The following is a 23,991-nucleotide window of genomic DNA, read 5'->3' on the forward strand; positions in this document are numbered from 1 at the left end:
GAAGGTGGATTTCTGGCTCTCCCGGGGACCTGGTCAAGAAAGACTCCTTTTTCCTGGAGAGAAGTCTCCCTGGGTTCCTGAGCTGAGCACATACTTTCTCCATGAGCGAGCAGGGACAGGATAGAGGGGCGTCTCCCTGGGGGCCTCACCTCCTGCACGTCACAGGGGAGGGAAGCGAGAGAAAGGAGTGGAGGGCCGGGAGACGCCGAGGTTCCATAATCGGGACTCGCAGCCCTGCCCCTCAAGAGCGCTCGCTCCCGCAGCGGCAGCGCCCTGCAGCTCGGCCCCGCCGGCGGCGCGCAGCCAGTGGAGTGGGTGGTGCAGGGCAGGGGCGGTATATCCAGTCTGACCGAGGGCGGGCCTCGCCAGTGCCAGCAGAGGGACAAGCCGGGGCGGAGGCGCCAAGAGCCGCCGCCGGGAGCCTCACCAGGACCACTCACTCTATGGCCCTCGGGAGCCGCTGAGCGCAGCAGAGCCGCGCCCGCCCGCTCGCCCGCCGCCCGCCTGCCGCCCGCCGCCCCTCGCCTCCCCTCTCGGCTCTCGCAGACCCGGCCCGCGCCTCCCGACGCCATGAACCACTCGCCGCTCAAGACCGCCTTGGCGTACGAATGCTTCCCGGACCAGGACAACTCCACGCTGGCTTTGCCGTCGGACCAGAAGATGAAGACCGGCACGTCGGGCAGGCAGCGCGTTCAGGAGCAGGTGATGATGACCGTCAAGCGGCAGAAGTCCAAGTCTTCCCAGTCGTCCACCCTGAGCCACTCCAACCGAGGTAAGGGTTCGGCGCCCGCGCAACCTGGGCGCCCTGGCCCCGCGCCCCGCGCCCGCGCGGCGGGGACCCAAGGTGGCGCGCCTCCCGGGACTGCCGGGAGGCGAGGGACCGCGGGGTCTGCGCGGCCGGTCCGACGGGGTGCGGCGGCGGCGGGGGCGGGCGAGCGGCTGGCGCAAGCCCCAGGCTGGGGGCGGGAAGGCGGTTCGCGCGGCGAGGGGAGGGTCACGGCCAAGGCCGTCTCTCCAGCGCGCCGAGGCTGAGGACGGCCTGCGGGCCGGTACACCCGGGCCCAGAGTCCGGGAGGCTTTCTTACCCCAGGCTGTTCCGGGAACAGCACCCCCCGCCCCTCAGCTCGGTCTCCCCCGACCCCTCACTCCCCGCCCCTCCTTTGCGCTTCGAGTTCCGCGGCGCCATCGGCAGGTAGCCAGGTAGCCGGCGCCCGAGCCGGCCGGTCTCCCGTCTAGGTGGGACCAGTGCGTGGCCGCCGGTCCGGGCGAGGGAGTCACGGTGGCGGGAGCAGGGGCTCAGGAGAGCGCAGCGGGACGGGGAGGTGCCGCAGGGAGCGAGGACCAGCGCACGCAACGCGCAGCGCGTTAGCGGGAGCCTCACGCCTGGAAGAGGCGAATCTGGTTCGAAGGTCACGTCAAGACTAGTGCGCTCCGGAGGCACCCCGAGGCCCGGAAGGGTGGCTGCGGATGCCCTCTTTGCTCAGGAGCTAGTGCAGAGGCTTTCTTTCCCGCCGGATTCTCCCTGCCTCAGTTGGCTTAAGTAGGAAGGAACAAGTGTCTAGAGGAGGGTAGGAAATGAGGTTGGCCAGGCTGGAAATCCCAGAAGGCGCCCAGCGCTGAGACCTCATGGTGAGCGCTTTTCCAGTTCAGGTGCTCAGCCTGACCAGCCATCAATGCCCTGGTCCCCACTCTCGGTGCAGAGGTCCCCCACACCGGGAGGTTAGGAGAAAGGGATAGGACTCCTGCAACTCGAGGAGGAAGGTACAATATCTGGCAGGGAGGGTTGTGGAGAATTTATAGACCACATACGTTAATACAAAGGATTCCCATAAGAACTCCACTCAAACTAGCAAACTTTCTGCTTATTTGTGTGTTTAGGTAAATTTAGTAAATGCTAATAGAGATTCTACAGACTGCAAACCAGCACCGGTCAGCCAACACTTGTTTATGGAGCCAGGCCTCTAAGAGAGAGTAAGGGGAGTGGGGGGTAGTGAAGAGGAAGGAGGCAAAAGAGACAGACAGACCCCTGCCCATCCCTCACACACACACACACACACACACACACACACACACACAAACCAGCTCACACATCCTACTCCGGCCTGGTCTCTCTTCCTCTCTCTCTCACTCCTGAGAGGCCCCTGTGTAAAGCTGAGGGAGAGAAAATGGCTGGCCAAGGATTTCCCTGCATCCCGAACCTAAAAGGTCTTTGCTGCTGTGTGTGCCCTTTGCCCTGGCCTGGACTCCTGGTTGCCCTCCTGCCACACTTCTGCTCAATGTCATCCAGACTCCGGAGCATTTGCTTCCTCTTTTAATTAGTGCTTTGGTAGCTGCTGACCAGCCTTTTTTGGAAGTAGGTTTGGGATTAAAAAAAAAAAAAAAAAGTGTCCCCATTTCTGGCCACAGCCCAGTCACAGCTCAAGACAACCTACTCTCTTCTTGGCACAAGACTTAGCTGTCCCTCTCCCACTTCCATGCCATCCCCCGCCACAGCTCCATAAAGATCTCAAAAATCCCGGATGCTCCAAACACCCCTTCTCCTACCCACCTATGGGGATGCGGGGCGTGTGCTCTGTTTCTGACCTTGCCCTTTGATGGTAACACCTACTCGATGGGCTCTCCTTCTCACCATCCCAAGGTCCTCCAGGGGACTCCAGCCAGGTGAGCTTCGACTTCCTCAGCTAATGCCTCCCTCTCCAGAAACAGGCCTCTCCAAGGACTGACCCTGTAGGTGTGTCCCCTCTGCCCTCAGCTCTGGCAAGCTTCCCACAGGGGCAGTTTCCCCAGAGGCATCCTATGTGGAAGAGGCGGTTGGGTCACTTGGAGCTGGTGTTTCTGGTTTATCTGGCTTTGTTTTCATCAGATTTCCCTCCTCTCTTCATCAGAACCGCCCAGGCATTCCCTATTTGCTCAGTGGCCATTCCTGTTAACTTTTCTCTCTTTTTTTGTCTTGGTTTGTTTAGCACGCATCTGCTCTGGTTGCTGGGAGGGGCGAGCTGGGAGTTGTGGAAGGACCATACCTGGGGGTCATTGCTTTAACCAACCCCCCAACCCCATCCCGGGCACACTAGAATTCTCCTTCAAGAGAGAAGAGTCTAATTCTCTAGGGGATTTGGTTCTCTTGGGACCCCAGAATCCCACCAGGGCTCCTCAGGTTGAGAACACCCACCCCGGAGAAGGCAAGTCACACCTCACAGGTTCCCTGGCAGGTTGAAACCTCTCCTTGTATCCCGTAAAGAACAGTAAGGAATCGGCCACTGGTGGTCCCAGCAATAGAACCTGCTTTTGTCCAGAGTCTGTCCCCAAGAGGGTTCTCTTCTGTCTTGTTGGCAAGACAGAAGTCCCCAAGTCCCAGTCCCCAAGGGCTGCGAGAGGAGCCCCTTGAAAGGAGCCTGACTCTCAACACCTATTTCCACCCATGCCTTCCCCAAAACCAGCAGATGAGATAAAGGCCTTGCCCTGGTCAGGACGTCCCCAGGGAAGGAGGAGGGGGCTCGGTTTGGGAGACCCTGCAAAAGGAGGCTGTTCTGAACCTGCCTGCCCATCTGGGCCTTTTTCTGAACTGGCCGCTAAGTATTGCTGTCCTGTGTTTCCAGAGTGTCCTTGCGTCTGCACAGCAGCGCGTCTTCTCAGACTATGGGAGGCGGAGAAAACCGAGGCGATGATGGAGCTGTTCAGCCAAAGATTTTTTTTGCTAGGGTTTTCCCTTTGCTAGGGAAGATTTTCCCTTTGCTAGGGAGACTTGACCAGCCTGGGACGGGAAAGTCCCCACAGGTGTTTATCCTGAGCTGCCCTGGTTGGGGGGGTGGGAGGGGGTCAAGGGTTAGTGCATCAGTTAGGCAACCCACACGGAAATATTTTCCCACATTCCAGTTCTTTAGAACTTCACTCGGAACCTCTTCCTAAAGCTTAACCTGAATCTCATTTGGTCCAACTTCAGCGTCACCGTGAATACACATCCCACAGACAGTCTAACAACACCGCCTTTCTTTTTCGTATCACTTCTCATTCCAAAGAAATCTCAACAGGAGCAGAGCAGAGTCATTGTCCTTGCTTGTTTCACTCCATGCTGAGACATCTGTGATTCCTCACTTTCAACCTTCTCCTTTCTTCTCTCTGACATGGCCAAACCTGTATTTCCCCCTCATCGGAGATAGGGTTGGGGCCACTCTGAGCCTATCCCCCACTTGGTCATCCTCCATCTGTCCCTCATAGGGCAGTTACTATTTAAGGCTGTCCTAGGGGGCAGGCTTGTGCTGGCTTAGTGGCCGTGGTGTGCACAGGTGAAGGTCCCTGCCTCGGGACCCGCCTTTGTTGGCCTTTCTGTATCCGCTTTTGGCTGTGTCTCGGCAGGAACCTCTGCCCGTGTGAGGTTCTGCTCATTCTACTGTCTTGAAAGTTGCCCGTTCCTGACCACAGACCATGAACGGACATCACTCCTGGGGTTGTTTTCTCGGGACCAAAGCTGGCATGGGAGAGGGTAAAGGGTGTCTGAGCTTTAACTTGTCCCAGCAGCGAAACGGCCTCATTAAATTGCAGATGAACCAATTCCTATTTCTTTACAATATATCTTGGCTCGAAGCTGAGGTTTTACCAGAATTTCCGTTCGCCTGTTACAACACATACAAAAATGCCAGGTATTCCAGAATGTTGTACAGCAAATGCTGTTTCCCTGGACCCTGCTCCTTAGTTAAACTCATTGGCAGAAGTTTAAGAAAAAGAAAAAGAAACAAATGTTTCTCCCCATACGCCAGATTGTAAATATCAACAAGCCAATTGTTTCAGGTCTACAAATCTGGAAACTATTTCTATCACGGGGATGGCCCCTAGAAGGTGTGTGATGTTTGGACAAAATAAGATGGAAGAATGGTAGCTATCCTCAGGTGATGTTCTTTGCAGATGCGCACTGCACATGCACACACACTTACATGCATATATACTCATAGCCATGCACATACGTGCATGTAGGCACATTCTTACACACACACAGACCCCACCTTGCAGTCTGTGCGAGGGCAGGAGTCCAGGCTGGTGTCAGGAAACCTGAGTTCTGCCTGGACGGATTGCTAACTGGTGTTTGACCTTGGACAAGTCATTGCCTCTCTCTGGGTCTCTACAACTGTACGAGATCGGATTAGATCATCTCAAAAGTGTGCTATGATGGTAGCCATCTCTGGAAATAGATCCCATTACTCCCTCCCTTGGCAGACTGTGCCTCCACACTGTCTGTAGCTGTCCTACAAAAAAACTCGTCCCCTCAGTGAGAATCCCATGGTTTCCCTCTTGTAAACATCCTAATATACCAGAAGCCATCCACTCTGCTGCTCTCAAACCTGACTATACACTGAAACCATCTGGGAATTTTTAAAAAGGCAAATGCCTACATCCCACCTCAGAGATTCTGATTTCACACACGTACACACAGACAGGAATAAAGACGGATAGTCATCTAAGGTGGTGATTGCTGGTGACCGTGTTTTAGTCTGGATCCCCAGCAGGGGAGCTGTGTCCTGTTCTGACCTTTGTCCACACGAATCCACCACCCTGCCCCCATGCCAGCCCTGTCCCCACGAGATGCTCCCACTCCCTGCCCAGGCCTTGGGTTTCGTGGTGGCCAGGAACAGAGGATCAGAAAGAGAAAGGGGGGCTGCAGCAGAGCTGGGCTCGAACGCGTCCCAGCAGAGCTTGGGGGAGAGCCCTGTGGCAGCATCCCTCTTCCATACACGTGCCCAGGAGAAGGGCAAGAACCACACCAAAGTGCCTGGTGAGGTTGCGCTGAACTCCTTGCCCTTCTTAGGCGTGGAAGCTTCCAGACAGGAATGTCGACAACACTCCCAGCTGGCCTGAGCAGAAGGAAATGGGAGGACATCTGGCCATTCCCCTCCCTTGGGCACCTGAACATTCCCACGGGCACCCTTTGTGCCCAATCTTGAACCTCCCAGAGGTATATCCTCCCAGAAATGTCTTCAGGCAGCTCTTCCTAGTACCTCATATAAATTCTTCTGGTGATGGGTCTAGCCTTACTGAGCACCACGAGTAGAAGAAATTTCCAGGGGTGAAATAAGAGCATTTTCAGCGCTGAAAGATAATGAGCTTCCTTTCCCAAGTGTTCTGCGTCGAGGAGCAGATGGGCTTTACATCAGCGTAGAAGCCAGAAGAGCTTATGGGACATGGGCCTTATGGGACACAGACCAAACAAGAGACTCACATGCAGTGCGGCCTGTGCTGTGGCAAGGCCACCTGACCAGCAAGGGAGAGGGATCAGGGGAAGGAGGAAGTGGAGGAAAGCGGTTTCAGATGAACTCTGTCCCTGTGGGCAGCCTGTTGGTCAGGCAGGCAGAAGTCACGAGTGCCTTGTCCAGGCAGACCCTGGTCCTGGGGTCAGGAGTAGGGGGCAAGCAGAAGATCTCTTGCTCCAGGGAGTTCTCAGCCTCCTTGCTTTCTGGGAGAAGGGCCCATAAGCACATGTGCATGTACACACACACACACACACCTGTGTACAGAAACCACACTGAGGAACACACAGGCCAGCACGGAGTGAGTGGAGCAGCTGGCCAGAAAGCCGACCTGGTTACGCTAGAGGGTTTGGAGTGCCCAGAGCTGGGTGGGGTCACCTCTAGAAGAAGCTGATTTTGGTGCAGGGTGTTGAATGCAGGGAGAGGGTTTGGCTGAGAAGAAGAGAAAGAATGTTTCAGGTGCGGTGGGTGTGACCCATTTGAGGGCTTGGAAGGTAGAAGAGGATGAGTCATTCCTGCAAGGGTTGGCCCATCCCCGCCGGAGAGAGAAGCCCGTGTATCCCAAAAAAGAAGTGGCCTTCCGTAAAGCTTTGGTAGCCAAGAAAGCTTGCACTGCCCCCTGGGACACCAGAGAGAACCAGACCCTCGTCATAGGCAGCAAAGGCAAGCGGCATCCAGGGACACTGACGATCTGAGTGGTGGGTTTTTTGAGATGGCTTTTCACCCTGGAACGCTGACCCAGATGAGACAAGCTGTGTGGACAGAGCAGCTGGAACTGATGGTATGCTGGAGAAAGCAATACTTCTCTGAGACCTTTGCTCTTTGACCTTGGGGTTCTGAGGGTAGGCAGATGCCTCCTAGGGTCAAGGCACAAGTTTGTCTGGCAGGCAGCTCCGCTGAGAAGCCGCCACCCTTTGCTTCTGGCGTGCGCACCCTTATGGAGGAAAGAGTGGGAATGCGGGCGCCCGGCTACAAGAGTCCGGGGTGATTCTGTGGGGTGAGCTGGGTGCTGGGATCACCTCCCCTTACCCCCCCGACACTAAGACTCCTCCTCAAGGACATAGATGTGCCTCTTCTCAGCTCCTCTCAGATCCTCCATCTTCCTGGATTACCCCACCCAGCAAGATGTCTTTGGGTGGGAGAAGGGCCTGATTGAGTAGCCTTCAAGGACCCCAGTCCCATGCTACAATCTGGGGGACATGGAGCCTCCAGGCATCAGGTACCGAAGCCCCTCGGCCATGAGGTGTGAACTGGTTGACAAAAAGGACCCGCTTAGTCCAGGTTTGGCCCAGCCCCAGCCAGAGCCATGCCCTGTGCCCAAGATCCCAGGGCAAGGAGAGACATAATGCCTGCTTCAGTGAGTGCCCGAAGTACATGACGGTGGGTACTGTCACAGTCATGAGATGAGAACCGACTACACCTGACAGTGCTCCTGTTCTGAGGAGGCGGTCAGCCAGGGGTGATGGGACCAGGTGGAGTTAATCTGGAAAGGCTACCTGGAAATGAGTTGTGAAGAAGTCAGCAGACTTGATAGAGAAGGGAAAGCTGTCAGAGCTATTACCATCACTGTTATGGAGAAGCCCCATCTTCTTGCTGTTGAACCTGAGTTTCCAAGGGTAATGTGTACCATCCAGACACCCTAGGGTCAGGAGAAGGGAGCAGCACTCTTATTAATAGAGCTTACCTCACCTCCTACCTGCATGTCTTTGGTCATCGGGCACAATGCAAAGTGTGAATCAAGTAGGTCACTTCTCTGGACTCCTCTTAGGCCTTACCAGAACCTTTGCCAGAGAAGCAGTGCTGGCTGGTGTGATGGCAGCCTCTTTATCACGAGGAAGCCAAGCAAAGCATCTTAAGGTGGTGATCTTACCCCCAGTTGCAGATGGATCTTAGGGATTGCCTTCAGAAGCCACGTGGAAGGGCCTGGAGGCCTTGGTCCCACCAGAAGTGAATGCCATAGCCCACACCTGTTATCACTAAAGTCACCACTCTGACACAAGGACTGGCTTTTGGAAGCATAGAGCATTCCAGAGGTCTTATTCACCCCTGCCTCCATGGCAGAGAACTCTCTGCCTCCCACATGGAGGAGCGAGGGAGGCGGGCAGGCGCAGGGCATGGAGGAGGTACTTCATCTGATGACCAAGAGGGTCAGTGATGTCACTGCTGACAGATTCCCTTTTGAGAAGAAGTGGAGATCCCATGGGAGCCTGCCTTCCACTGAGCCTCCTGGGTTATGCCTCCCCTAGCAAAAGGCCTCCCTGGGGCTCCATAGAACTCTTTGTCTGTCACCATCCCAGATTTTCCTTCTAAAAGCTGCTGGCTGACCCGCAGCTGTCCTTGGGTGAGACATCCCTGCTCCTGGGCCAACAGCCAAGTGACCTCTGGCCCGTGAAACCCTGGAAGGGATGATAGAAGTAGGCTGTATGGAGGGGAGTCAGACAAGACCAGCTGTCAGCTGCCTCAGGGCCCGACCGTGCGTGCCTAGGGTCCTGCCTATAGCCCCTTCCCTGGAGTAAGCTGGGTCTGGATCTCAGCCCATGAGACTGCTTCTAGACTCCTCCTGACAAAGTGCAGCCTTTCCTGGGCGGGCAGCTTCCCAAGAAAGGAAGAGGAACCAGCTGCTTGCACTTAGTAGGGAGCTCGGATGAAGTCAGAGGCTCAGGGAGAGTCCCCTCAGGAGCCAGGCCTGGGCCCGCAGGATACCTCAGGGAGGACCCTGAGGCAGGCAGCAAAGGAAGTGGTGGTGTAGGCTTTGATGTCTCCCCATCCTCCTTGCAAGCTTCTATGGATGCCATGGGGCACGCACGGGTCCCTGTAATCACATAGCCATGGAACGCTGGCGCTGTATGGGGCCTTCAGGGCATAGAGAGGCCAACCCCTTCTTTCTACAGAAGCAGCTGAGGCCCAGAGAGAACAAGTGACTTGCCCAAATGTCAGAGCCAAGACCAATGTCAACAGCTCTGTGCTCCCAGGGCAAGTTCTCTCTGCCACAGCCGATAACACTAATGGCCTGTTGATCCTCCATGATGGCAGGGGAGGGAATGGGAATCAGGGCCGCTCACCCCTCCTGTGTGCAATGGGGCAGTCCTCTAGGTGGCTTCAGACAGAAGAAATGGCACCGAGCAGAGACACCTGGCACATTCCAAAGCTGCCGCCCTCCCCACCCCTGGTATTCCTTCTCTCAGTACTACCCCCCCCCCCCCCGCCACCCATTACCCTAAAAAGGCTTAGGAATCTGAGTGGGTGTGGCAGAAGGGAAGGAGCTAATTCGGCCAGGTAAAATCACTGTCAAACCCTTCCCACTAGACGGGGCTTCTGACGCTGGAGCCTGACCACCACTTCTGAAAAGAAGTGCCCATTCCCCTTAGGAGGCTCTCACTGGATCCCACTTTCCGTTTTTCCCCAGAAAGCTCATCATGTAAAAAAGTGTAGGGCAAGCCTTGCTCTGGATGCCTAGGCCACAGAGCCCTGGCTTCCCCCTCATGCCGATCCCAGTGTAGTGAATGGTGGGACAGCAGGCAGGATGTGACTCAGGGTCCAGACAGCAGAGAAGGACGTGTTTAGAGGTAGAAGAGATCACCCTGGGCAAGGCTGGACAGAAGAGGCTTCCCCAAAGGGATGAGATCCCGAGCTTGGCCTTGGAAGATAGGTGAGATCTGAATGTTGTGGCCGAGAAGGGAAGGCAGACTCGGCCAGGGGCATGTGTGAGCAAAGTCATGGCTGTGTCCCAGTCAGCTGTGTTTCAAGGACAGTAAAGCAGCCAACAGACCAACTTTTGCAGAATTGGGGGACTGTCCTTTAGGGCCCACCTGCCACCTGGTGAAGGGGAGAAGGGAAGGCAGCCCCACCAGGAGCCCAAAACCCAGTTCGGATTTCTATGATTCAAAGCCATTTTGCCGCTAATAACCCTAATGACACTCTGTCCTCTTACTGAGCCTGTCATTTGTGGGTCTCCAAACACTCTGAAAACATTAATTAATCCTCACTGGGGCCTTTGAGGTTGGTGGCCACCCCCCTTCCCCATCTGGAGCATGTAGGAGATGAAGGAAGGGACAAGAGACCGTGTCATCACTAGCAGCGGTGGACTGAGATTTGGAACCAGAGTCTTGCCCTGAATTGGCCTCTCATCAGCTCTTACTGGTCTGTGGCTCTGACCCCAGAGCTCTGGACCCGGAATGCTGAGATCCTGCCAGTCCTCCCCCAGTGGGGAGCTTATCCTTGTGGAATGTGGATTCGTGATTCCCCAGAACCGAATGGCGGTGCTCCATGGCCCTCCCGGCCAACTCCTGGCTTGTAGGTGTCAACGACCCCCAGCAGCAAGGAGACATTCAGTCGGCCCAGGAAGGGCTCGGCCAAGATTTGCAGAGCTGTCCCTGCAACAGTCGGCCTGGGCCCTTTCTTGGCCCTGACCATGGAGGAGGTAGACTAGAGAGTCAGAGACAGCAAGCCAATGATGTATTCGTTATTCTCCTCCTTCAGGAGCTCAGCCCTGGTCTCTTCCATGGGGCATGGTGGACCCAGATACTGTGGGGAGGAGAGGCGAGTGAAGAGCATGGCCACCCCTGTCCTAACCCCCTGCCTTTGTCCTCAAGGTTCCATGTACGATGGCTTGGCCGACAATTACAACAATTATGGGACCACCAGCCGGAGCAGCTACTACTCCAAGTTCCAGGCGGGGAATGGCTCGTGGGGATATCCGGTAAGGAGCTGCTTCCATTCAAAAAGACCCAGAATGTTCGTGGGGATGGTTTAGGGTTTATGGCGGAGCAAACCTGCATTGGTTGCTGAGAAGAGTGACATGGGGTGGGAAGGGGCTGTGCTGGTCCCTGAGGTGAGGCCCAGCAGCCCCTACCAGGTCCGTTTGCTTGCCCATTACTTCATGGATGGCTCTCAGTATAGTCTGCTATTTGGGCTGATTGGATATTTCTAGATGTCTCTAATGGGAACATTTTAGAAAAGACATTAAAAAAAGGGCATGTGTTTTAAGTCCATTTTCTAGAATGTCTGCTATGATATGGATTTGAGAGGGGTTTGAATTCTTAAGTTCCATTTATGGATTAACTTCGAGATCTTGAGGAAAATCCTAGAGGGGTCCTTCTGCTCAGTATGTGCCAATGACCAAGGACGCTGCTCTAGAAGTCCCCTGGGGCTGGGAGAGCTTGTCCCCTGCAGTACATGCTGGAGTGGAGTGTTGAGTTTGTAAGTTGGACAGGGGCACCTGGCCAGCTCAGTTGGTAGAACATGCAATGCTTGATCTCAGGGTCCTGAGTTTGAGCCCTATGTTGGAAAAATGAAATAATGTGCATGAAAAAAAAATTGATGATCATCAGTCTTAAGGTTATTTTTTTTTAATTAACAAAGGTAGAGATATTCTAGATCTTTTAATCCTGGCCCTGTCAGTGTCTTTCTGTGTGATTTCCAGCTACTATGCCCTCCCATCCGTTACTGAACAAATATTTATTTAGCCCTACCCCTGCACCAAGGTCAATGGTAAATGTTCTGGTTTAAATATACAAGCCACTGTAGGAGTTTTCCTCTTCTTCAATATCAGAGGTATTGGGCTAAATGACACTTTGGTTTTCTCTCTGTATCCAAAATCTGTGACTTTCACTTATTTTGCTAATTCCAACATTAGCCTGTATGGTTCTTGGGAATTCTTTTGTGAGACATTATGCAGATGGAGCAAAAGGCTGCTTTTCCATAGGAATCTGGAGCACTGTCTTCTTGGGGCTCCAGGCTTCAGTGGCATTTGCTTTGAGTTCACATTGTTTACAAGTGTCACCCCTGAGTTTTGGGGTCCTGAGCAAGGGAGAGGGTGGGTGGTTTAGGAGTCAAGGGTTCTTTTTGTTGTCAATTTGATCCTTCCTTCCCAAGTTCTTGCTGGGGCTAATTGGGGAGTATTCGTTTTTCTTGTATGTTCCAGGTTAGGGACCAAAGGAAAGAGTTAACCGGGTTTCCTGCAAACTTATTTCCCTCCCATTTTTCTAATTTTTGATGTCAGTTGATATCCTCACTACAACATATAGACAGTTGGCTGAGCCCAGAAGCTGACAGATCAAGCACAGATGTAGATAAAGTGCTTTGACATCAAGAATGATGACCAGATCAAATCTGACTTAAAGAAAATGACTTAGTAGAAAGGCTTATATGAGACCCTGGACTGCACCAGCAGTATGAATGAATAATCCTGGATGGTACAGGTCTTTACATATATATTTCGTTACAAATCAGAGCCTCTAAAGCTTAGTTGGGTTAGTCCAGTTTCTACTACTCCATGGCTCTGTGACTTTAGATAAACTTCTTAACTTCTCTGAGTCTCAGTCTTCTCATCTGTAAAATGGGAATGAGGATATCTGTGTGTATACTTCACCCACAGGTTGATGTTACGTTAACAGGGAAGTGTTATCAGATGGGCAGTGTGAGGTCATTACACGTGGAAATTTGTAATCAAGAGCTGCAAAGGAATTCCTTCAGAGGTCTTTCTCTAGAAAAAAAATCTCCACATGACCCACGTTTGGCATTTCTTCTAGTTAATCAACTCCGTCTTCAATAATCTCAACAGCCTCTGATGCTCCCAAACTGCCCCCACCCCTCCCTGCGCCTGTTTTCTGACAATCCACGAAAATTCCTTCCCTTTCCCGCGCCCTAAGGCCCAGCCCTCCTTGCTCCTTCTTCGCTGGCGGGACTTCAGACATGACTCATGTCAGGGTAGCTGCTGAGGCACGTCCTGTCTCCTCTCAGCTCAGGAGAGGCTATGGGAACGGTGAAGAGCTGAGAACACACGAGGATTTGGCAGAGGGAGGGGGCGAGGTAGGGAGGAAATGGAATAATTGATATTGGAGCCAGGCATATAATCAGCCAAGGACGGGGCAAAACCAAGTGGGGCCAGGACTTAGGGAGAAGGAGAGGGGGACAAAAGGTAATAGAGCTCAGTGGCGGTGAGATAATCTACATCTTAGGGATTTTCCCATGCCTGGTACAACTGGCACATTTCCTCCCCTCCCTTCTGGTGAAACCAATATGGTGGCACAAGTCAGGGAATGAGGGGAGCAGGCTGTGCTTCGTCTGCACAAGCCTCGTCAGCAGGTTTCAGAAGTTGCTGAAAGCTGCTGAAGGACCGTTTTCTCTCAGATACTTCACGTCCACGCCGTCAGCCAATTTGCATTGAGCAACTCCGGGGTAGGGCAGGGCAGGGAGCGAGACGCGCACTGTGGACGCCCAGCTGAGGAGACTCTCTCTTCGCCCTCAATGAACTTGTAGTCGAGTTGGGAGAAGCGTGGAGGTTGGAGGATAAGTCGAATGCAGGCAGGAGTTTCTCTCCTGGACTACTGCAGCAGTTCTGCAGTTGCTCAAAATATTTCCAGACCCTCTAAGAAAAAATTTTTTAAACACAACCATCAGTGTCATTTTAGGAGCCGTATAATATAAGAAAACCAGCCTCATTTCTTTACTGGCATGACCTGTGTTTCACCAGAAACAATATTAGCCACTTTGAGCCCCTCACTCCCCAGATTTAGCTCCAGTTCCAAATATCAAATGAACTTCAAATAACAAAGATCGGTCACCATGAAGTATATATGTTATTTAAATATGCAAAGGATCTGCGGGCAGTTCCCAAACAAAAGTTCTAAAAATCTTTAAAAAGCAATGGTGTTATCTTATGATTTGATCTTATATTTTATATCAGCAATAGTCTTCTAATTTAAATAGATGTATAACTTTACCTTTATAGTTGATGATCACTTATACCAAAAATTAAGAAAACTGAACAGAGAGAGTCTTTTTTTTTTTTTTAAAGATTTTATTTATTTATTTGACAGAGATCACAAGTAGACAGAGAGGCAGGCGGAGAGAGAGGAGGAAGTAGGCTCCCTGCTGAGCAGAGAGCCCAATGCAGGGCTCTATCCCTGGACCCTGAGATCATGATCCGAGCCGAAGGCAGAGGCTTTAACCCATTGAGTCACCCAGGTGCCCCAGAGAGAGTCTTATCATAAAATAAAACTTAAAGTTAGTCTGATACACAAAAAGCATCAAGGACTTTAAAGAAAGGGGAAGATTGATACAAAGAAAGTCATCGACCCAGTCAACTCTCTATCAGCCATTCCAACCTCCTCCTCCTTCAGAGACGTGACAGGAGCCCCAGGATGGCACAGACCTCAGGGAGAAGGAGGATTTAGGGGAGGTGGAGCAAAAGATGGGGCAGTTTTTTAACCCCGCTGCTCAGTATCTCGGATCAACAGACTGTGCCGTGCTCTGGTTCTCAGAACCAGACTAGTGAAATATTAGGGCCCCAAGGAAGCTGACACTTTACAGCTGAGGATATCCAGGTCCGGAGAGGGTATATTAGCAAGAGTCACATAGCCACTTAATAGGACAGCAGACTAGACCCCTGGCCTCCTAACTCCTAATCTAATGGAGTTTTGCTCTCATTACTCCAGACTTCTGATAGTCTCTTTATCTGAGGTTTTTGTTTTGGTTTGGTTTTGGTTTTCGCAACTCAATATTTTAATACCACAACCACGTTTTAGGGACCTACAAGAAACCTACAAGTTTAGATCCCTTCATTTCCTCCCTCTCCTGTCCCCCAGTCAAGCCTACTGTTTCCCTGAGCAGCCAGTCTCACTCAAAAGCAGGAGAGCAGCCATTTTTTCCTTCCTAAACTCAAGCTGGAATCACTCAGCTCTAGGGGCTAATGGGGGTCAGGGCAGAGGCGCCAAATAAAATGCAATAAAATACAATACTTGGGACATATTTACACTAAAGTGTTACTTGTTGTTTACCTGAAATTCAGATCTGGTATTTTTATTTGCCAAATCTGGCAACCCTAGGTCAGGGTATCTTCCCACACATCCCCCATATTAAAAACAGGACTTCCTTAAGTGGTCCTCTCCTAGGCCAGAGACGCAAACAGAATTACTTCAGGCCATAGCCACTGGTGAGAAAGTAGAAGCTGTTTGACTCCTATTAGGGGATCTTGTAATGGGTCCCTTGAATACCTTCCTCTGGGTCAGCTGAGACCAAGTTGAAGGGAGTAGAGAGCTCAAGGCCCTGGAAGGCATAGCCCTTCCATTCCAAAGCTGAAAGTGGGTTCCTACAACAGGGCTTTGTCCTAGCTGAGGCAAGTGGACAATTTTGATTTACAGGGAATGTTTCTGGATTAAGATAATTATCTCCTTTCCTACCATCTCCAGCTTGAAAAGGTTTTCCTACTTACAAATCAGGCATTCAGGTCTTCTGGGAGATCACATCAGGTAAAATGTTCTCCTGTTAGGGACTGAATTAGCCCTTCCCACCCAGGACCTGATTTCTAGGAGAGGGAACCCATGTGGACATCGTCAGCCGGGAGGTCTGGGCTAGGGCACACCTGGGGTGCTGCCATATTGAATCATTCATCCATGCTCAGTTACATTCAGCCCCATGCTCCTCAGGGTGAGAAACCCCAGGAATATAACCAGGGAAAATTCTGCTTTTGTCCTGTTTATGGTCCCTATTACTCTACTTTAATCCAGGATTCACTGGCAGATCTTTCTCCTGAACCATTCTTAACTGAACTTGCCTAACTGACGTGTCAGTATTTGATGATCTACCCATGACAGCGTTTCGTGGACAACATGTTAGAGACCCTGACCCTGAGAAGAAGTGATCCTGCCCAACCCAGACCTGAAGCCACCTGGGTGACCCGCTTTTACAGACAGAGGGTTGAAGCTGCATGAAGCTTCCATAGGGGATGGGAAACCCAATCACAGTGTTCTCCAGTTAGCCATGTGGTTGGAGTGTCCACAAAAGCAGGGCCCTGAGCCAAGTACTTTTACAGAGGAGCTGCCAGAAAGAAACACGACAGGATCCTTGCCCTTGAAGTAGAGAAAGAGACCATCTTCACCAATCCACAGTTAACATGGTCTGTCCCCCACCCCACCCCCCCAAAAAAAAAGCTTGGTGTAGAGGAATAAGCCTTGCCCTTTGGCTAGGAACTTCAGATCTAAATCTTGGCTTTGCCCCTTAACTAGCTATGTGGTCTGGGCCGGTTCTTAACCTGACTGAGACTCAGCTTGCCCATCTCTAAAATGGGTAGAAATTCCTATTCCAAAAGGCAGCAAGGGGATATGGCTCTGGCATGTCCGAACTTTAAGGGGAGGCCTAGATTCTCATCTCAGCTGGGCTGTGACCAGCTAAGGGATCTGGGGTGGTCTTCACCTCTCCAGACCCTGGCTTTCCCATCCAGGGAGGAAGGCACATTGGGATTAGATCTGAGACAAGGACGCATTCAGCTCCAGCTTCTCAGGTGTGACCGGAGAGCTGAGTAGCCACAGGTCTCCATAGCCAAAGCCTACATGGAGGTCTCCCCGAGAGCAGGGGCAGGTCCTCCCGCTAAGACCCCCACCTCAGGCCCCTGGAAGGATACTGGCTTCTGCACTTCCTCCCCGCTTTCATCTGAGCATCTCCAAGCACCAGGAGAACAGCAGTTAATTAACCCTTGCAACAGGACGGAAAGATGATAGGACCTCATTTACTTCAGCTTCACAGAGAGGAAACAGACACAGACAATGGCTCTACCTCATAAGGACCCTGATGTAAAACTCAGTCTCCACCTCCTCCCCTGCTCCCATTTCTCAGCTCTGAATGTCACCTGAGCCACCTGGGTTCCTTAGGCTGTGCCTGCCGGGCCTCTGTTCTTGAAAAGTCCAGGGGAAGAAAGATAGAGGGGATACAGGCTCCTTCTCCCAAGCGGGCATGGCTCCTGCCCCAAAAGGGAGTGATTGATGTGTTTGCCAACTCAGTGTCCCTGCTGCCAGCTCGTGACTCACTCCCACTCGGCCCTAGGAGATAGGAGGGTCCCACGGGGCCCCAGGCTCTCACCCAACAAGAAGAAACAATGATCCTACTTGCTGAGGGACAGAATGTGCCCAAGAGAATAAGGCGCGGGAGCAAGAGCGGGCAGGGCCGGATCCCGGGCCACCCCTCCCTGTGGAAAGCAGTAGCTTGGCTTGTAGTGTGTTTTCACAGACACCTTGCTCAGGCTAGAGACACTCCTATGGAAGAAGCCTGTGGCCCACACCTACATCTGGAGTGTCCCTCAGGGAGGGGCCCTCCTTCCTAAGCTATAGTCTACCAGAAGGGCTCTGCTTTCCATGTGAGGAGTTCCGCTGCCTTGGAGTTGGAACTTAAAGGGAGGGGGAGGGGCAGAGGGAAGGAAGAAGCCTAGCCGTGGGCTTCTCAGAACATCACTGCCCTGGGGACTGTTGCTAAGACTCAGCTCTCCAGGGACTCCCTGGCCGGGCCTCAGGCTGACCGTCAGCAGACTAGACAGTGGCTCAGAGCATCTCTTCGAAGCTCGGATGTCACAGAGCCCATGGCCTTCCTTGGGAGAGAGAAATGGAGGAATGCCTCGCATGTCCACACCATGGCCTTGCAAAGAGAGGGGACCGTGGTTCCAGCAAGTACATGCCGGCGGTGTCCAAGGGTGGGCTCCAAGTGGAGAAAACCAGGCCAGGCTGCCGGAGGAGCTGAGCTGAGCTTGGAGTGGGTTGTGAAAGGAGAGGAGGGCTGCCCCTCGCAGAGAGAATGTAGGTGGAGGACAAACTCTCCTAGGCCTGGGGCTCGGTCTGACAGTAGCGTCTGGGCCCTCTTTTCTGACTGATCACCCCCAAGGAGGGCGGCTGTGTGCATGTTGCCAGCTCCAGGGGTCTCGTAAGCCTCCCTGGCCTCCTGCCACCGATTCCTGGGGGTGCAGGACCTGCCATGCCCCCTAAGCTCAGCAAGGCTGCTGCCCACCCCTGCCTTGTGCCCCTGAGGAGCACCAGACCCAGAATAAGGCAGTGAGGATCCTCATGGGGGACAGGAGGCCAGACAATTTGGCCAGAATGCTCAGGGACAGAGGTCAGGGTCAGGGTCAGGGACTCGGTGGGGCAGCCAAAGAGGTGGTGGGCAGCATCGGGCTTTGCCAGCCCTGGACACGGTCAGCCGCTGGCCCTCCTCAGACGGTGCCTCTCTCCTCAGGAGAGACGGCAGAGCCTGGTTTACATCTTCCTCCAGCTCAGTCTGTCAGCGAGCCCCCGGAAGTGCTTCCATTCGGTTCACAGAGAGCTCTGAGGTGGGGGTGAGACGCCGCAGTGTGTACTGTGAGGCCACTGACCCCCTGGCCCAGTAGAACGGAAATGGCTTCTCCAGAGAAGGAAAGCTGCATGAGTTGGTCACTATTCTCACCTTCCCTCTCACACTTAAAGGAGACCCTCTGGGACTTTAGAGGGAAGATCAGAAGAACCAAGGATAATTGTAAACTTCTTTATTTTTTTCCAGAAAAAAAAAAAAATTAGTGGAGTTTTGTTTGGGTCCTGGTGTTTTGTGTGGTTGGGGGGTTGGGGGGTTGACTGGCTTGTTTGGTTTTTTTTGTTTTTTTTTTGTTTTGTTTTGTTTTGTCCTGGCAAGAACTAATGTACTCAACCAACAACAAGTCTTTAAAGTCCTGACACTATAGTTAACAACAACTCAAGGAGGAAGCAAGAGCGTCAGAGAGGATAGCATTCAGAGTGAGCTTGAACCCCTGCAGGCCTGCATTCCCTCAGCTGGAAGTGGGTGGGGGTCTCCTTCTCTACCTCCAGCCCCTGGAAGGTGGGGCCCCAGTCCCAGAAGGAGCAGGAGGTCTGGGCAGGACCCCCCCACCCAGGTTCTGGGGTGAGCGGGCAGGTGACACCTGGCCAGAAGGCCACCGGGCTCCCGCCTTCATCTGCAGCCGACTCCCACAGGGAAGAACTCCGATCTCCAGCATCCCTGTCCTCACTAATCCCTTCAGTTGGTAAATCGAATTTACCCCCAGTGCTCCTGTGTTTACTTCCCCACTTGATTCCTCCGTCTTTGTGAGATCGGTAGGTGTTCTCCTTCTTCTGATGTTCTGTGCAGGGAAATCAAGCTGCAGAAAAGTGCAGGGACTTGCCCGGTACCCCACAGGCAGACTTGGCAGAACGGAGTCCAGAGCCCAGTGAGCTGGAGTGAGTGAGGATCTCCTCACCCGCCCGCCCGGGATGCTGCAGACGCTCCCAAGCCGGGAAACAGGGGGACCTGAGGGGGATCCACGAAAACTCAGCCCTGGGTAGATCTTCTGATGCCTCTTTTCTGGTTTGAGAGTTTTCCTTTTGTCACAGAGCTCAGCGAGACGAAGGCAGTGGCATTTCCCAAGTGGGTGGAAGAGCTCTCCCCACCCTTCGCTAGGGTGAGGCTCAGCATTCTCCCCCAGGGCCCTGGCAAGTCTCTACGGAGGCCTTCCTGCCCCAGGAGAGCCAGCTCAGCTGAAAAACAAAATCAAATCAGGTGGGGAGTGGAGGAGGGGAGGGGTTAGAGACGCAGCTGGGAGGAGAAGCAGCTCTGGGGCTCTAGACTTCCAGTCCTCTCTCCTTCTCCCCTGCAGGCCGCCCAAGGGTGTGGCGTGAAGGGGATGAAGGTGGGGTTTGTGGAGTTTGTTCAGAAGCGCTGAGCTAAGTTGGGAAGGAGGCTGTTTGTGACTTCAGTGGGGGCTGAATCCTAGAATGCCGAAGTCAGAAGAAGCCTTTTTAGGGCCCTCTGCAGCTGAGGAAACAGGATCAGAAAGGTGTGGTGACTGCCCAAGGCTGCACAGCCCGACACGGAAGAAACAGGACTGGGCCCCGGATCTCCCTTGGACTCTTGCCCAGAGCATCTTGTCACACTGGGTCTCTGGGTACCCTTGCCACCATGGGCAACAGTGTTTCCCCAACCTGGGTCATTTGCGATCTGCTGTTACAATTTTTATGAAATCATTGACCAACTATGATTTATTGCTAATGTGCTTACTTTTAAATTTCAAAGGAAATTTTGAAAGGAAAATTTATATCACTAGAAAGTGAAAAAAAAAAACACCCAATATTCTTTGCCATAGATGAAGGTTAACCATAACTTATAACCAATAATAATAAAATAAATAAATTTATTTAATTCCTGCCAGAGAAAGCCTTTTTTTTTTTTTTTCCCTTTCTGCTCAGAAAGGGAGGCTGGCAAGTATTTAAAAAACATGCTGGCACCAACCTTGACTTTCTCCTTGTGGTGATCAAATGGAAAAAGGAAGCGCTTTCCATGCGCTCTGATGTGGGTTATTGTGGTGCCTTAAATGCTCTGACGTCACCTCACAATCACCAGCAGTGCCTATCCCACCCTTGGGGAGATTCTGGGTCACAAACTCATCGTGCAGGATAATTTGCCTAAAGCTGGTCCAGCAGGTCAGGTAAAGCTGAGAGCCAAGGGAAAAAGCTACAGAGTACATCCCCCTCCCCAAGGTGACCAGCCACATGCCAGACTGAACAGTTTGTTTTTAACGGAACATTTTAAAGATAATATATTTTTTTAACCTTTTGACCCGCCTTCACCCATTTCTCCAGCAACCCCCTTCCCAATTCTGGCAGCCACCAGTCTGTTCTCTGTATCTACAAGCTTGGTTTTTGTGTATTTTTTTCTTGGGTTTTGGGGCTTGAGGGAGATGGATTTTAGATTCTACGTATAAGAGAGGTCATATGATAATTGTCTTTCTCTGTCTGACATAATTCACTTAACATAATACCCTCCAGGTCCATCCATGGTGTGGGGAATGACAAGATTTCATTCTTTTTATGGCTTCCTAATACTCCATTGTGTATATATATATATATATATATATATACACGCCACAATTTCTTTATCCATTTATCCATTGATGGACACTTAGGTCATTCCCATGTCTTAGCCATCATAAATTCTGCTTCAGCGAACATGGGAATGCACATATCTTTTCAAGTTAGTGTTCTCATTTTCTTTGGATAAATGCCCCAAAGTAGAATAACTGCATCACACAGTAGTTCTATTTTTAATTATTTAAGGAAACTCCATCCTGTTTTCCACGAGTATGCATTCCCACCAACAGAGCACAAGGGTCTCCTCTCTGCATCGTCACCAACATTTGTTATTTCTTATCTTTCTAGCCATATATCTTGTGTGAGGGGATATCTTGTTGTGGTTTTGATTAGTATTTCCCTAATGATGAGTGATGTTGGGTACCTTTTCATGTACCTTTTGGCCATTGGCATGTCTTCCTTCGAAAAATGTCTATTCATATCTGCCCATTTTTAAATCAGATTTCTGTTTGTCTTTTCCTGCTGATTTCTTTATATATTTTGGGCATTAACTCCTTATCAGTTATATAATTTGCAAGTATTTTCTCCCATTCAGTGTGGGTTACCTTTTCATTTTGTTGATGGTTTCCTTTGCTGTGCAGAAGAGCTTAGTATAATGTTGTCCCACTTACTCATTTTTGCTTTTATTTCTTTTGCTATGATGTTAGATTCAAAAAACTATCACCAAGATCTATGTCAAGGAGGTTACTGTTTTCTTCTAGGAGTTTTACGATTTCAGGTAAAGATGATGATTCTTTTTTTATTTTAAAATTTTATTTATTTATTTGGGAGAGAGAGAGAGTGAGCCCAAGTCAGGGGAGAGATTCCCAAGCAGACTCCATGTTAAGTGCAGAGAATGACCTGGGGCTCAATCCCAGGACCCCAAGATCATGACCCAAGCCAAAATCAAGACTTGGACACTTAACATACTGAGCCACCCAGGCCCCCCAAAGATGATGTTTCTGACTGAATGTTTACAGTTCTCTGAACTAATTGATGGCTTGGTCAGTACTAAACTCTGTGGGATTGCTCCCTGGGGCCAGCCAGGAGAGGGTCCCTGGGAAATCCTGGGCCTCCTCCACATCTGCCTACAGCCCTAATCCTCTCTTAGAGGCCCCATGATGTTGGGACCAAAATGGGGGTGCTGTGAAAGGAAGCCTGGGAGAGTAGTGGGGTTCAGGGCTAGCGAATGGCCCAGCCCTCCCTTTTCCTTCCTGACTGCCCCTGAGGCTTGAAGCAGGGTGGCCCAACTCCCTCAACGTGAAGAAGCTCAGTGAGATTTGGCTAATTCCAGGAACTCCAGGCCCAGCCGCAGTCACCGGTCTTGACATGACCCCCTGCTTTCCCAGCCCAGTCTGTGTGTGCTCAGTGGTGCATTGGAGCAAGGCTTAGTTGAAAGGGTATCAGTCACTTTTCTGCACCTTCACTCTTGTGGTTCTGGCCAAGACAGACCAGTTGTCATGACCCCAAGGTCTCCTGGCCCACTGGTGTCCCTTGGAACAGAGGGACATCTAGCTCAGGTCTTTGGGCAGTAAGGTTGTGTCACACAGCTAAGGAGCTATACTCTTCCTAAATGTCTCTAAGGATCTCCCACAACAGGCCAAAAGCAGGCGGCGGAGACCTCCTATATATACAGCCCCTGGGCAAGGAGCTTCCTAGGAGTTTAGGGCCAGCAACTAGCCAGAGATACAGGTGGCGTTCCTGCAGAGTACCCCCTAGCTGCAGGGGCTCTTGGCCGTGTAGTCTTTCTTCATGTCACCAGGCTCTGGCAGCTGAGTGGCTGGAAGACAAACACCAGGAGGGAGGTCGGAGACCTGAGTCTTGAGTCACGGTCTGCCACATCTTAGCTGTGTGGCCCTAGCCAAGCCTCGAGTTCTATGCACTTAATAAATGCTCACAGAGAACACGAGGATGTCGCCGTCTGCCCTGACACTTCACTGGCAAGGCACAAGGCAGGAGTGCCGTCCCACAGGGGTCTCCAACAAGATGATGAATGGGAAGCTCTTTGCATTTGATTGAAAGGGTATCAGTCACTTTTCTGCACTTTCAGTCTTGTGGTCCTGGCCAAGACAGAGCAGAGCGTCATGCCTACTAAGGTGTTTTTACAATAAGTTCAGGAACTTCCAAAGATCTTCCCGACCACAATCCACTGCCAGCAAAGTGATGTGTGTCTGTGTAGGCAGGTGTGCATATGGGAGCACACACGGGCACACAGGCCCACCTTCCAGAGTGGAGCTCTACCACCCGAGCCTGGGGAGAGCCAGCCACACTCTTCCTCCTGCCAGGTGAAATTCTTGGCCTTCTCAGCAGTGGGAGTAGTTTCCTTCCACTAGCAGGGTCTCCAGGGAGCTCTGTTTGGAGCCAAGTAAGCATCTGCCCCTGAGGATGTTCCCACCTCATGGCCTTTGGCCTCCTCTTCTTATGTCTGGATGTACCCCGTGGCCTCATGTGTGGGGGGCAGTGGTTAAGAAGGCCACTGAGCTTCCCCCAGTCCTTCCCCAGTGCTTGCATGGGGTGGGTGGGTGCCCAGCTTAGTGGGATCTTCCTGACTCTCAACTATGCTCTTCGAGGAGCTGATGTGTTTTCGCAGATTCCAGAAGTTATTTCACATTGAAACCTTATAGGGCTTCTCCCCAGGATGAACAGCTGCTGGGACGATGGGATCAGCCCCTGGGTTCAAAAGGCAGAAGCTGTGGCCACAGAACAGGGGGCTCTTGGAGGGCAGGATAGTCATGCCTCAGACTTATCTGAGCATGAGCCTGTGAAAGAGAGGTGGCCGAGGTTCTCACTGGTAGTAAACACCTGCTGGGGATTTCTTTTTCCAAATATGACACAGAGTGTACACATGAAACATAAGTCCTTGTTCCCCAAACCCATCCTGGGAGTTCCGGGGCCTGAGAAAAACCCATTGCTCAGCTATGAAGGGGGAGAGGTTCTGGAGAAGATTTTCAGAAAATCCACGTTTCCCCCCAGGCTAGCAGTGAAGCAGGGAGCCGGGCATGGAGACAGAGCTGGCTGGGGGGCACCACAGTGGTCTGTTTGGACGGCAGGTATCATGGAGCACCAGCTCTCTGCAAGGGGCTGGGTGCCCAAGCACACTTTGG

General features: G+C 52.0%; 1 protein-coding gene across 1 annotated transcript in view; it reads left to right on the forward strand.

Moving 5' to 3' along the window:
• The first annotated feature begins 231 nt into the window (after nt 1-231).
• PKP1 (plakophilin 1) overlaps nt 232-23,991 on the forward strand; it is a 47,423-nt gene continuing 23,663 nt past the window's right edge. The window contains exons 1-2 of the mRNA XM_082702565.1: nt 232-772; nt 10,829-10,935. Of these exons, the coding sequence (XP_082558691.1) occupies nt 571-772; nt 10,829-10,935 (309 nt within the window). The 5' untranslated portion in view covers nt 232-570. The remainder of the gene's footprint in view (nt 773-10,828; nt 10,936-23,991) is intronic.

The sequence above is a fragment of the Mustela nivalis genome (genome assembly GCF_964662115.1).
Source record: "Mustela nivalis genome assembly, chromosome: 16".
Lineage (NCBI taxonomy): Eukaryota > Metazoa > Chordata > Mammalia > Carnivora > Mustelidae > Mustela > Mustela nivalis.